The 14,198-nt window shown below is 40.6% G+C and overlaps 1 protein-coding gene across 2 annotated transcripts in view; it reads right to left on the reverse strand.

Moving 5' to 3' along the window:
• The window catches only part of KLHDC1 (kelch domain containing 1), a 20,201-nt gene continuing 6,003 nt past the window's right edge, over nucleotides 1-14,198 (reverse strand). Inside the window, exons 5-14 of one of the 2 annotated variants that reach the window (XM_077783874.2) lie at nucleotides 13,597-13,675; nucleotides 12,637-12,720; nucleotides 11,761-11,844; nucleotides 9,448-9,684; nucleotides 7,175-7,233; nucleotides 5,429-5,541; nucleotides 4,948-5,020; nucleotides 2,039-2,123; nucleotides 1,281-1,333; nucleotides 1-947 (exon numbers count right to left, since the gene is read on the reverse strand). In XM_077783874.2, coding sequence (XP_077640000.1) covers nucleotides 773-947; nucleotides 1,281-1,333; nucleotides 2,039-2,123; nucleotides 4,948-5,020; nucleotides 5,429-5,541; nucleotides 7,175-7,233; nucleotides 9,448-9,684; nucleotides 11,761-11,844; nucleotides 12,637-12,720; nucleotides 13,597-13,675 — 1,042 coding nt within the window. In that variant the 3' untranslated portion in view covers nucleotides 1-772. The remainder of the gene's footprint in view (nucleotides 948-1,280; nucleotides 1,334-2,038; nucleotides 2,124-4,947; nucleotides 5,021-5,428; nucleotides 5,542-7,174; nucleotides 7,234-9,447; nucleotides 9,685-11,760; nucleotides 11,845-12,636; nucleotides 12,721-13,596; nucleotides 13,676-14,198) is intronic. The other variant, XM_021536061.4, reaches the window with a different exon arrangement.

Raw genomic sequence — 14,198 nt, forward strand, 5'->3', positions numbered from 1 at the left:
TTCTTGCTTCAACTCTCTATAAAATTTTAATGGCTGTGCTCCCGTTAAGTAAATATTTGAAACAGAAAAATAACCAGTACTACATTTGCTTTTTTTTAAACAATAAATAAACAACTTTTTTGTTGTTTTTTAAACAAGAATGAAATATAAACTTTGCACATCCAAAATACAATATACAACTTATTTCCAAAAGGGCTTCCTGATGACAGAAACAGTAAAACCAGGTGATGAACTCAAGTTTTCCTATAGAGATTAGGTTGATGTTGCAGCTTTTTCTTCCAAGTTCCACAATTCCCTGATGGATTTTTCCCACTTGAAGTGTGAGGTGTGGGGCTCCAGGGTTGGATTTTGGTCAGAGCCTGGTGGAACCAACATTTGGTGGTGGTAAATTTGTTACCTTTGAGACTGACAAGGTGCGAATGTCCCCAAGACACCGAGGTGAATTCATCTTTTTGGGAAGGCTGATGGGGTAAGGCCAAGGAGGATTTTTAGACTTAAACCATATTTTACCCAGCTGAAATGGATCATGTCCCCTTCCAAAAGAACAAAAGGTTGTGAGGGCTGTGTGGTCAGAACCACGAGAGCAGAGGTGAACAATTATCTAGAAATGAAGTTGTATCAGTTTTCCGTAACGCAGGAAAAGAGAGATTCCCATGAAAAGGGTTTGCTGTCAAACTTCCCTCAGGAGCCCAGCTGAGCAGAGCTGCAGGGGAAGAGCACAAAGCTCCTGGACAAACCCCTCGGAGGTGTCCCAGCAGCTCCCTGCCCTGCCTCATGTGGAGTGCAGCTGGCTTTGTCTCTCAGTCTCAGCCTTCCTCTCCTGCCTGTGGGTCATGGCAGTCCAAAAAGTGATTTTTTTCAGCACTTCCTGCAGAAGTTTGGGTGGCAAGTGGGGAATTTGCTTCTCCAAGAGAGCTGCGTTCTTCCCAATGCAGTCAAGACACAGCCTGAGGAAGGGAAATAGAAAAAAAAAAAAAGAAAAAAAATTGAAGTAAATGGTTTATATTCTAACAGATGACACTTAGTAAAAGCTGGTGAGGTGCATTAATTACAGGTGCAGGGAATTACACAGCAGCAGTGATTAAACTGCTGTGCAGCATCACACACTGAAGGGTTCAGGTATTTCCTGAGGAGGAAATTGGGTATTTCACCCAATTTCTGCAGGAGCAGGTGGCTGAAACACCAGCTGGGGTAGTGGTGGGTGCCCCTGCCCAGGGAACACGATGGGATTTAAGGTCCCTCCCGGCCTAAACCATCCTGGGATTCTGTAACCAACTCACCTGAGCAGGGAATAAGGCTGAGTCTGAAATATCAACAAGTCACTGCAGTGACCCTGAGCAAAAGAAGAAAAGAACCATTAGAATGGCAAACAACTTCTCTACCTCAGCATTTCTCCACATTAATGTCACATTTATTACCACGTGCATGAGTTAGAAATATTCTCCTTGACCAACTATAAGGAATTTGAATTACAAATTCCTTTTTATTCTGTCAGTCAAGAAAGCCTCAGGTGGGGATTCCTCAATGGAACCAGTGGTGTGTAAATTATAAATAATTTATAATCTTTGGTGTGTAAATTATAATAATTTCCTCAGTGATGTGTAATTTGTAATGGTTTCAATTACCAATCTGAGCAGCTTGCTTGAGCCAAACTCAATATAGTTTCGGGGTTTTTTTAAACTGAATTTTAATTGAAAAATTAAAATCCATCAATTAATATATTTATATACTGAAATTTTCCTACAGAGACCAGGTGATGCTGCAGCTATTTCTTCCAAGTTCAATTAATTTTCTTCAATTAATATATTTATTAATATATAAGAATTTTATTTATTTATTTGCTCAGAGGTTTTGGACTCCCCATCTGTGGAAGTGTCCATGGCCAGGCTGGATGATGCCTGGAACAGCCTGGGATAGTGGGAGGTGTCCCTGCCCAGGCAGGGGTGGATTCAATGGCCCCTCCCAGCTAAAACCATTACATAATTTGATATTAATTATAATTGTCCCAGTGATGGGATTTATTGTTCAGGTTACTGACCGTGTCCATAAAAAGCAAATCATCTTTGCTGCCCCCAAACACCATCACTTCTCCCTCCTGCCCAAGGCAGGCTGTGTGCCACAACCTGCAAATCAAACCACAAACACAGTGGGTGCCAAGGAACAAGGACTTGTGTGTTAGCAGCAAGACAAAGCCATTATTGCAGAGGTAAAAAATAACACCTTAAAATTTATTACTTGTTTGTTTAATAATATAAAATAAGAGAGCAATGTGACTCCTCAGCTCATGAGAGTTATTTTCATACAGACCAATATATTTTGTTATTATTTGACTTTTCTGTATTCTGGGCATATAAACTTTGTCTTATTTATCACCACAGTGGAAAAGTTTTTGGCAACTCTACCAACCAAGCTTTTGCCAAGCTTTTCCTTTTGCAATTTTCCACTTTCTTTGGTTCAGAAGTACAGTTTTCTTGTGGCTTTCAGCCTGGGGTGGTTCTCAGTGCTGACACAGATCCCTGAGCACTTGGAGCTCCAGTTCTCCTGTTCCAGTCTTACCCTTTCCCCAGAGATTCCTGGGATCCCTTGCTGTGAGTCAATAACTTCCAACACCAAGGAAGTTTTATCATAAAGACCCCACAAAATCAAAACCTGACTTTATAATCTTTGAGAAAGATCCTGCCCCTTCAGCAGCCACCCCTGGTGGGGATTTATTTTTCATGATTAGATTTTTCTGCTCCATCACCGCTGCTGATGGATTTTAGAGCCACTGAACCAAAATCAAACATACCACTGAAATTTCATGCAAAAAATCAACGTCCCCACTTTCTCTCTCCCTTCACATCAGTCCTTAGGTACCTCACCTTTTCCCTTCCTCATACCTGTGCACAGATCTGTCTCTGCCTGCTCTGCATTAGGGAAACTCTGGGCTTGGTCACGGAGAACACGGGGAAGCCTTTCCTGCCTGGGCTCTGCTGACATCCTAGCTCGCAACCTGAGGCTTTTCCTACTGCCTGAGAGCTCCTGTCCTCCCACGGGCTGCTCTAACTTATCACCTAAACATTCTAACAAAGCACGTTATTGAATCACACAGGGCTCCTCCAGCCACAGCAACAGCATCACATGGCAATGAAAACATTGGGAATCCAGGGATTAAACAGTTGCTTCTCTATTTCAACCCAGCATGCAAAACCTTGGCTGAATAAAACTGATGGACAGAAAAAGGAATAGGATTTTCTATCAGTTATAGGAATGAAAACATTGGGAATGCAGGAGTTAAAATTTGTTCTTTATTTCAACCCAGCATGCAAAACTAAAATTGATGGCTAGAGAGAGGAACAGTATTTTCTACCGATTCAGGATCACCTGAGAAGGCAATATTTTAGTAATTCCTAAAAGTGAAGGAAATTATTCTCTACAGAATTTAGGGAGGGAATCAGAGTTGCAGAAGCATCAGGAAAAGACTGTAATAAATTTCATTACAGAGTAAACCAAATATATAAAAGAAATACACATAGATGTATTACTGCTCTGCATTTCAAGAGCAACTGAAGTGATTTAAAGCTTTTCCAGCTGCAGAGATCCTGCAGAAAATCCAATTATGGTACAAACACTTGACACTTAAGCAGTTCAGTGTGTGGACAGGCTTTTGGTGTGGTTCCTTTTGTCCACCCCAAATCCCCAGGACACATCCCAGTGTCACCTGCTCCAGGTGGCCCTGCCTTGGCAGGGGTTGGACTGGAGGATCTCCAGAGGTCCCTTCCAGCCCTAACACTCTGTGACTTCCTGAAAAAATCCATGAGGTTTTGGGCTTTGCGTGAAGGAGGGGAGGGCCTTTAGCTCTAGAAATATTTAGGTCCAGGAAAGGTGCTCAGCCCTACAACCCAAATCTCAAAATGCCCTGGGAAGCAGCTGGGGCTCAGGGATCCCTGATCCTCCCAGGCACAGAATTATTCCAGCACAGGAAAAATCACAGGGAAGTTTCAGGAGACTCAAGAACTGAGCCCAGACCCCTGGCTGCTCCTGAAATAGCATAAAAATATCACTGATCATAAATTGAATGTGTTTGGTGAGGCTGAGGCCTGAGCTTTTTTGGGTTTGAAAGAGTTTGAAAGGTAAGAAGGCAGAAAAGTTGGTTTAGATGTGGCTGTTGTGTTTAAAACAGCACAGAATAGAATAAAACAGGAAGAAAATTAATTAAGGTGAAGATATTTCAGTAACAAGGCAAGGAGCAAAGCAGAACTGGACATTTTTGTATCAGAAAAAAATGATATTTATATCATATAACAATTTTATATTGTAATAATAAAATAAAAAATAAAATAAAATAATAAATAAACATATTGTGATATATAGTATTATATAATTAGTGCTGGGAGCTCCTGGGTGAATGCAGGGAATGAATTCTATGAAAATCTGAATATTTACTATCTACAGCAAATCAGTTAAATAATTTTTAACTTAGAAACACAGATAATGCTTCAAACACTGGGTTACTCAATTTTCCTTTTGAACCCTGAAGGAGGAATCAACTTTTTCATGGTTCTCTGCTCTGTTATTTCTAATGATGTATAAATATTAATGAGCTTTTATTATTCCCCTTGGTTATTTATTCCTCCAATTTCTTATTCCTTTATTTATTCCTTTATTTATTTATTTATTTATTCCTTTATTTATTCCTCCAACAATAATTTGGCTACAGAGCACCAGGTCAGTTGGACACCCAGATCCTTCACCACAAAAAAAAAAAAATCTTTTCATGCAAATAAGCATCAAATACACTAGTTAAAAATGAGGTATGAAGGAAAAAAAAAGGTGTTAAAGCAAACTATTCGACCACACTGCACTAATATCCTAAAATAGTCTTTAAAAATACGGTTCAAGAATTTAAAAATGGATTCATTTTTAAAAAGGATTCCATGTCAGCACACATGATTTCTGTTTCTGTACCTGGGCCTGCTTTTGGGCAGATGGGTGAGCTGCTTCCATCCATTTGTTGCAATGCTGTGGATCCAACCATCACCTGCAATGTGAGAACACTCATAAATGGGCTTTTTGGGACAAAAAATTAACTTTTTATTCACACAAGCAGCTCTAAGAGCATGTTTATTTAGGTAGCACTAGAGCTGCATCTTTTCACTCTTCGTTATTTCATGTTGCCCCAGAACCCTCCCTGCACTGCAATCTGGAATTAAAACACACCCAAATCCCTTTCTTTGGGGTAAACTGAGAAAATCAACTCCTCCAGTGCATTTATCTGTGAAATTATTATTTATCTGAAAATTATTTTTGCCAATTTCAGGGTTTTTTCCATAGAAACAAGCTGCCTTTTCTACAAAAAGCAACTCCTATCAACTATGCCACACCCTGTTTGTGTGATCCGAAAAGCACAATGGAAATAGAACTATTTCTATTACTCTCAATGACTTACTCAGAGGAACATTATCAGAGCTTAGTCCACCAAAAAGGAAAAGTCTGTCATCCCCTATGGGGGTCAGCGTGTGCCAGGAGCGATCTCTGGGCTTCTCTCCACTGATATTAATCCTGGGGGAAACAAAGAAACAAAACCCCCAAATGTTCAAACAATGCTGAAATTGTTTAATTAGTTAATTTAAACTAATTTGGCAGAAAATTTCAGTTTGTCCTAGAACCACCTGGGTGTTTTCTCAGTAAAAAAAAAAAGAGATTAAATACCCAAATAAATTCCATGTACATGTAGGGAAACAGTTAATTGAGATCAAATTGATGATTCTTGAGGGGCTGCAGGCTCTCCACTCCAAGGAAAATTATTTTAAATGACACAAGGATTTGTGGTTTTACCTCTGATCCAAAAGCTATCACCTCTTCAAGCCGGTGCTCACCCAGACTTTGAAATATAAATATTAGTAAAGAGGGGCTTTCCTAAGTACAAAACAGATGGAGGTTTACTATGGATAAAATCTCATTTGAAATCTATTTCAGCTGAGCTGTACTGATTTTATTTTAGTTGGAATTGCTTGAGAATGTGAACAGTAAAGATCCTGATATCCCAAAAATCAGTTTATCAGAGATAATTAAACAGGGATTGCAGAAGTGCCCTGCTAAATTTGGCACTCAAGCCAAGGCCGAGTTGCAATAATTGTTTGAATCCAAGTGAAGAAAAGAGGCCAAGTACTAAAATTGGGCAAGGGGCAACCTGGGCTTTGATAGTTTAAAAAAAATACCCAACAGATACTGATAATTGATAAAATTTCAATTTCCATGCACAAGAAATGATCCCAGTACCAGAAATAACCAAATACTGAATGACAGTTTAGTAGAGCTCAAGGCAGGGAAAGCAACTCGTGGGCAGTGGCAGCTGAAATGAATTTATGAATTTTGCAATCTCCTGTTGGATGCTAATCCTGGGTTAGCAGGTTCATATCATGCAATTCCTTAAGAAAGCTGGGTACAGTTGAGTAAGAAAAAAAGACCTGACTGGTTAGTAAATAAAATAATTATTTACTAATAAATAATTATCAACTCCCTTTGTGATAAGAGGAATAAATAATAATGAATAAATACAAACATGCCATCTCCTGTGAAAACTTTTTTCCCCCCCAATATCTTAATTTTTTTTTTTTTTGGTCTTAAATCTCTTTTTTCAGTTTCTCAAAGACTCTGCAGAGGTGCTGCAACAGAAGATTCCTAAATTTATAGTGATCCAATATATAAATATATCAATATTTATATATATACACTATACTGAATCATGGATAAATCTTATGAGCTTTTCTTGGATCACAATATAGAAATAATTTAAATTTTGGAAAAATCTTCATTTTTTAAGGATTTCATGGCCTTTTATAGAAGAGACCTTTTCCCAATTTGTGCTGCAACTAGAGACAGTAAACCCAGCATTCAAAAAGCCCTAAAACCTGGAATTCCATCTGGATAAATGTAGCCAGGCTGAAAATGAGGGTATTAAATCACTCCATGCTGTGCTTTAAACAGCACCATCAGTGCTCTGGTGCAGAGCAGGAAAAGCTCAGCAACCACTATCAAATTCAATTCCATTGAAATCACAATCCAGCAGCTGTTAGAAGTCCCCAAACCCTCATTCTCCTCTTGGAAAAGCTGCAGGAATAGCTCTGGAACTATTTAACAGTATGTTTCCATCTTCTAAATTCAGTTTTAAGTGTTACAAAAGCAAACTTACCTTCCAGACCAAGTCCAAGTGTCTAAATTCAGGCAGTGCAAATCATTCATCCTGGTTTGCTAAAACAAAGAAATAAAATCCCACTCGGGTTATTTTAAGCAAACAATAAACAAAGTATTTCAGTGAGGCCTTCCTGGGACAGAATATTCCAAGTACCAATAGTTTGAAGCAATCTTTACCCACTTGCCTTAATATAAATCTGCATTATGTGGCAGATGAAAAGCTTTTCTCCTCACAAAAACCATGCAACTCTCAGGAAAGTCCCTGGCAGAAATATTTCCAGTCATGCAACAGCACTATGGGGCCAATTTTAGCTTCTAGAAGTGAAGAACTTTGTGGTATTTATCCAGCTCCTGCAAATATTTTTAATTTCCATCCACAGAACTCCTGGCAGGGCAATGCAGAAGGTGTTTTACTCTCCTATTGTTGCCTGGTGTTATTTTCCTTGACATTGTGATCTGAAGTTTGTATCCTCCTGTCTGGTCACTACTCCTTGGAGTATCCTGGTAGTGCTGTACTCTAGATATTCCCAGAAATGTCCATCATTTGTGCTTTTCCCTCATTTCCTTTCACAAAGTGACCACCAGCAAGGTTTTAGGACTCTTTAGCATTTGCCATAAAATAAAATGGGAAATCTTTCCTCCTGCTTATCTGCCTGGGGTTGGAGATGGAGGAACTGACTGCCTTGGGGTGGTGATAAAGGGATTTATTTGCTTGCCTGGGAGCTGTGATTCCCCTGGGAGCTACAAAAACCATCTGGGAAGTAGGGAAATGTTTCTTGCCTTACCTTCCAACTCCTTTTCTCCCTGGGCAGTCCATAGAGCTATTAGAAAAAGCCTTTCTCCAGCTTGCAGATCCTCTGAGGCAGAACTAGGCTGACAGGAGTGCTTGTACCCTAGGAGTGAGGCTGAGGGACCTCCAGAGCTGCCCAGCAGAGCTCTGGGAAGTCTCTCAGGGATTTCAGGGAACACCAAGGTTTGCAGGAATGCTACAGCCTCCTCTGCCAAGCACTGCTAACCCTGCTGCGAGGGGAATGGGAAGCAGCATTCTGGGGAGGGAGGGCAATAGGATAAAGACAAGACTGTGAGGGTTTGGGGCATTGCATGAGCCATTTTATCCCTCAAGAGGGTGACTAAAAACAACCAAGTGTGGTCCAGCTGACAGCCAGGAGAACACATCTGTCTTCCATGACATCCCTACCCAGTTTCCTACTCCTTCTGGTGCCTTTGAAGGGCATGAAGGCATCAAATCATCCAAGCAGAAAGCAAAATGCAGTTGGGATCCTTTGTACATTTGGGGCAAATCCAACATCCTGGCCTCTACAGCTGGAAATATTCAATCATGTTGGAGCAATACAATTTGATATAAAGGATATCTATCAAAGTTGCTGTCATGGTGAAAATTAAGGTTTCAAGAGGATCCTGTTCAAGACCTCCTCGCTGACTTTCCTTTCCTGGGCATTAGGCAGAAGATGGAGAAATTCTCTTTCCAGCTCCCTGGGAAATCAATGTGTTACAATCTTTGCATTCTCACAGTTCAACAGCTGGGCAGATGCAGAATTACAGCAAGCTCATTTTGAATTCAAACCGCCACCAACTGTCCAAGACTGAGGCCTTTAACAGATAAAAGCATCTTTCTACCCAACCCCTCTTTGGGAAGCTGGAACCACACAGGTTTACAGGATCATCACTTGCCACACAGCTCTCCTGCAGTTTCTCATGGATTTCTCTTTCCTGCTCTATTTCATCATCTTGCTGCCAATCCTAAAATGATTTTTAATTGTCTTAAGAGCACCAAGCCTCCTAAGAGGGTTGGAATTTCCCTTGAAGTTCCAAGGGCTCCTGAGACACTCTGCTTATCTCTGGCAAGTTGATTTCTTGGCAGCCCAGTGCACATTAGACAGGAGCTGCCTGGTCTCAGGATTAGCACCATGAAAGGCTTTAAGGGTGACATTATTTCCAGCTTCCTGCTAGGACAGGGAATTCTGCAGCTCTGCCTCCTGGATTTCCAATCAAAAGCTATTCCAGCTCCAAACTTTGCCAAGAGAAGGATTGCAGCTCCACGAATCTTCTGAGCTTTGCTGACAGAAAATATAAACATGCTTACATTAAGGCACCAGATGTGTGAAGAGTTGCTGCAAAGACTTTGGTGTATTTACTTCATTCTCAACATGAAATTTTTCCACTTAAATCAAACACAAGACTCACATCAACTTCTGGACTAACTCTCCTTCCTTCCCACTTTCTCCCATTTCTGTTTTTCCAGGGGCTTACCTGAAGGAACTGAGTCCACATAACACTTCTGAGCCTGTTTTCAAATGATTCCTGGTACAACTGATTCTCATCATCATCACCATCATCATCATCTTCTTTTACCAGTTCTAGCTCCAAGTTTGGAAAAAGGTGCCCTTTCCTCCCAGAAAGATGAATAGGAGAAGCCTCATGACACTTCCTGGCCCTTTCTGGTTCCTTGCAGAGCCTTTTCCCTGGGAAGATTTGTATTATGGTGAACTAGAAGGAGAAGGAGGAGCAGAGCAACCCCGTGTTTGCTCCTTAATTTCTGGAGAAAAGCAAAATTTCATCCTTTGGAAGAATTATTCCTGGTGTCAGGAAATTTAGTGGTTTTCTGCTATCTTTAGCTTTTTTTTTTCATGACTTACATTAATTCCTCATGCCTCATTGAATGTTCCCTCACCTTTTTATGTTTCCTTCCATTTATTTCTAGGACAGAAAATGGATCAATAATAATCACCAGGGTGAAAATTACACTTGCTGCTCTCCTACAGAATTAAACACAGCTTTCCACAATTTCACTCTTCTCTGACATGGGTTCCCAAAGTGCTTTCACTGAAATTTAGCAAGTTTTTAAGGAAGCTGAAGAGAAAAACCTTTTGAGATCAGAATGCTGTAGTCAGAGTTAAACAGAAGCCTGAGGGTAAATCCTCTGAGGGCAGCAGAGGAATGACAGGTGAGCTCCAGCTAAATCAGAATTTCACTGGCAGAGGCTGCATGGAACCCCAGCTGGAGTTACAGAGCAGATCAAGAGTGCAGCAGCCCTGGGGTGAGCACAGAGCCCTCCCTGACAGAGCCCTGGGGAAAGGAGGCTCCGGAGGTGTTCAGGAGGAGCTGACAAGGCAGGACCAAATCATCCAAGGGACCTTTCCATGCCCACATTTGGGGTTTTCCCCTCTCAGCTCACTGAGGGAGGAGCAGGACTGGGCTGTGGTCAGCAAATGTTCAGTTGTGAGCACACAGGACAGGGGCACAGGGCTCACTCAGGGCACAGATAACCCTATTTTTCACTCTCCTCAATCTCTTTATTTCCTTCAGTTATCTGCAAACCCAGTTTGTCCAAACCTACAGCTCTGGGAGGTGCTGAGTGCAGCTCTCTCAGGCTTGAGGAACAATTCCAGAGATCCTGAATCACAGGTCACATAATAGCAGGAACAAACAGGATCCATTTAAATTATTTTCTTTTCTGTTTGCTCTGGAAAGGCACTTAAATCAAAGCTTCCTGCAGGTGTGAGAGGCAACAGAGTGGGAAGTGGCTGGACACGGTGTGGTCAATCTGAGCAGCAGGAGTGGAAGGAGTGCAGATTAGCCAAAGGAATATTCCAGCAGGAAAATCAGGGAATGGGGAACAAAGTGCAGTTTTACACTGCTTTGTTTGCCAGGATTTGGGAATACAGGGCTGAGGCTGTGGCAGCTTTCCAAGGTGGAGCTGGAATATGTTCATTCCCAAACTAATTCCTTCTCCTTTTTTAGACCAGAACTACAGGAACACAGCACTGGGGGCTCTCAGAAGCTTCTTCACTGTCAATTTTGGAGATAGAAAACATCCAGGCTCATCCTCTAGCTGAGTAGGATTAAAGGTTCTAAATCAGCTGTAGTGAAAAGAGCTAAAAACTTCAATTAAAATAAAACACAAGAGTGCACAGTCACTGAAATTGGGAGGGTTTTTAACTTGCCTTACAGGATCTGTTTCTTACATCAGTGCTTCAGCAGAGAGGAGCTGAGTAGAAAATCTCCTTTAATTAGCACTGGAGAAGTTCCAAGTGTTGCTGAGAGGTTTGAGTATCTCCCTGCTTTAATCAGGGGGGTGGTGCCTATGGCTTTTTTAACTTAAAAGGAGTCAGGAAGAGTAAAAATTACACAGCCACAATCCAACCCTAAATTATTTATGCACAGATTATGTCTACTACCTCTTCAGACATCTGTATTTCAGTCACTTATGTGCAAAAAGTGGCAAAATTCAATTATAAAGCCAACTCAAATCTGTAATTTACCTCCCAGTCATTTGTGTTTTACCTTTTTTGATACAATCATTAATATTACAGACAGAAATTTTCTTCTTTTTGTAGAGGGTGATGACAAGCAGCATCCTGGATTCAGAGCCCTAAACATCCAGGTTAGGCCAAAGGCATTTGGGTTTTTTTTCCCTACTACAAAATGAGAAAAAAAACCAAAAACAACAACAACAACAAAAAAAAAAAAAACCACAACACCACAAAAAACAAAAAACCCACAAAAAAAAACGCCCCCAAAAAACAGGAGAATAAAATGACTGCTAAGAAAATATTGAATTACCAGCACTCGTCCTCCAAAGATGTAGCCTTTATTTCCCAGCACAGCACACGTGTGAGCTGCTCGAGGCTGAGGTGGATCTCCACCCTGAAAGAACCAAAATAATCCTTCAGAACACCAGCAAATCTCCTGGACAGTTTGATTTTCTGACCTACAAATCATCAGGAACTGCTACTGAAACCCCTGGAAATCACATCTTAAAATTTGATGTTATATTCCTGTGCTAAAAAGTCCTCTCTGTGTAAATCAGAACTGAAGGTGGCAAAACTGGCTTTTACTTTGCAATGGTAATTTTACATTTTGCATTTGTTTCTTTAGGGATTTTAGAACATCTTGTAAGACCATAAAATGCTGCCAGACACTCTTTAAAATTACAACTTCTGCTGAATTCTTACATAAACTCACCTGGATTTTATGAACTTTAGAGAATATTTTCATCTCAGTAAGGCAGAGCTCTCCTTTTATCTGTGAGAGGTTATCCATGGTAATCAGACATGGATACAGATTTCCAAATGGCTGGAGCCCCTCTGCTGGGAAAACTGGGAATGTTCACCTGGAGAAGCTCCAGGGAGAGCTCAGAGCCCCTTGCAGGGCCTGAAGAGGCTCCAGGAGAGCTGGAGAGGGACTGGGGACAAGGGATGGAGGGACAGGACCCAGGGAATGGCTCCCACTGCCAGAGGATGGGGATGGATGGGAGATTGGGAATTCCCAGATTTGCTGTGGCTGCTCCTGGATCCCTGGAAGTCCCCAAGGCCAGGCTGGACAGGGACTGGAGCACCTGGGACAGTGGAAGGTGTCCCCTGTTTCTAGAGCACAATAATTCTTCCAAAGTCAGTCAAATCCCAACTGTGTCAAGGTGTGAGACTAAAAGCCACTCACTCGAATTGTTGGTTGAGACCAAGTCTGTGTGGTTGTATCAAAAACATGAACATCATTGTGCCACCCCCAGAATATCTGTCCTTCCTAAAAAAAAAAAAAAAAAAAAAAAAGAAGAAATTAAAAAAAGAGATATATTTTATTTTAAAATCTTTCTGCTTAGTGAAGGACACAAACATGGAAGGGATCTGTCCAAACAGAAAATACACTAAAATAGGCAATTTCATGAAAAGATGTGGTGATGTTTTTAAGAATGCTGCAGCAGCTTAGATTCACTTGAAGGTCAGCAGCACCCAGGGATGTTCAGGCTGGTGACACCTGAAAATTGGCTTTGGGCCCCAACATCAGACACTGCAGCAAATTTCACCTTCTAAATTTTGTTGTAACACACTGAGAAATTAAGAAATTGTAAAAAATCAATTCTTGTGTGTCCATCTTTAACATTTGAGGTCAGGAGCCTCCTGTCAATGCTCTGCTCAGTCATCTTTGTATTAATTACAAGAAATTATTGTAGGAAAATTGATTATCCAGGCATCCTTCTGGAAAATAAATTCAATAAATTAACTCAGAGTATTTGTCAGCTAGACCTAGGAAGCTATAAATTCCCTAATGTTACTTCAAATAAATAAATTATAAAAATCATTAATTGAAACTATAAAAATTATTAACATTTCCTGGGATTTTCAGCTTTAAATTATGAAATATTTAATAAAATATTTTTTATAATTTTCAGATTAAAATCCCTAGCCCAGCACTGAGAACTTGGAATACGTGGAACAACCACCACTCCCAACATGCAATATCTGGAATTTCAAACCTTAAAAGGATTTCAAATTTGCATTTCTGCTGATGCTATAAATAAATGAAAAGTCAGATTTTCATGCTTCTCCAGGATGATAAAAAGGAGCTTTCTTTCCCCAGTCAGAAAGCACAAATCAGTGGGAATGGGGACAAATCTCTTACCCAAAATGCATCGTGGACATCGAAACAATCACTGAGCTCATTGTGCTTCCTGCAGCCATAGCCTCCAAAATAAATTAGCCTGAAACAACAAAACCAGTTCATTCTTCTGTAGATAAGATTAACATGAATAAGCTGTAATAATGAATATTTTGGGTTGCACCTGGTGATGCAAACCCAAACAAGGCAAAGGTCACAGCCACGCCCTCAACAAACCTGACTGAAACCCACACAAGGAAATTATTCAAGACACCTCAAAGTCTCTGTTCCTCTCCCTCAAAGTTTATTTCCACTGCTGTTTTCAGGCAAAAATGAGAAATAACACCCAGGACAGTGAAATGCCTCCTTCTCTGCCTTTCCCCTAGTGAAATTCCTGTGCTTCTGCTGCATTTTTTACCTTCTGTGTCCAACTTTAGGCAAGAAATGTTCCCAAGGTTTGTCCCACAGGACACAAAAAGTCCTTTTTTGGCTGAGAAGAAAATTTTTCAACCAAGCACTGCTGAAGATTCCTCACATCTCCCAGCCCAATACTCCACCCAGGAAAGGGCCATTCATAAAGAATCTTTTTTTACATCAAAAGGTTCCATTCTATCACCTAAAATAGG

This window comes from Lonchura striata, chromosome 5, assembly GCF_050655825.1.
Source record: "Lonchura striata isolate lonStrDom1 chromosome 5, ASM5065582v1, whole genome shotgun sequence".
In the NCBI taxonomy this organism is placed as follows: Eukaryota; Metazoa; Chordata; class Aves; order Passeriformes; family Estrildidae; genus Lonchura; species Lonchura striata.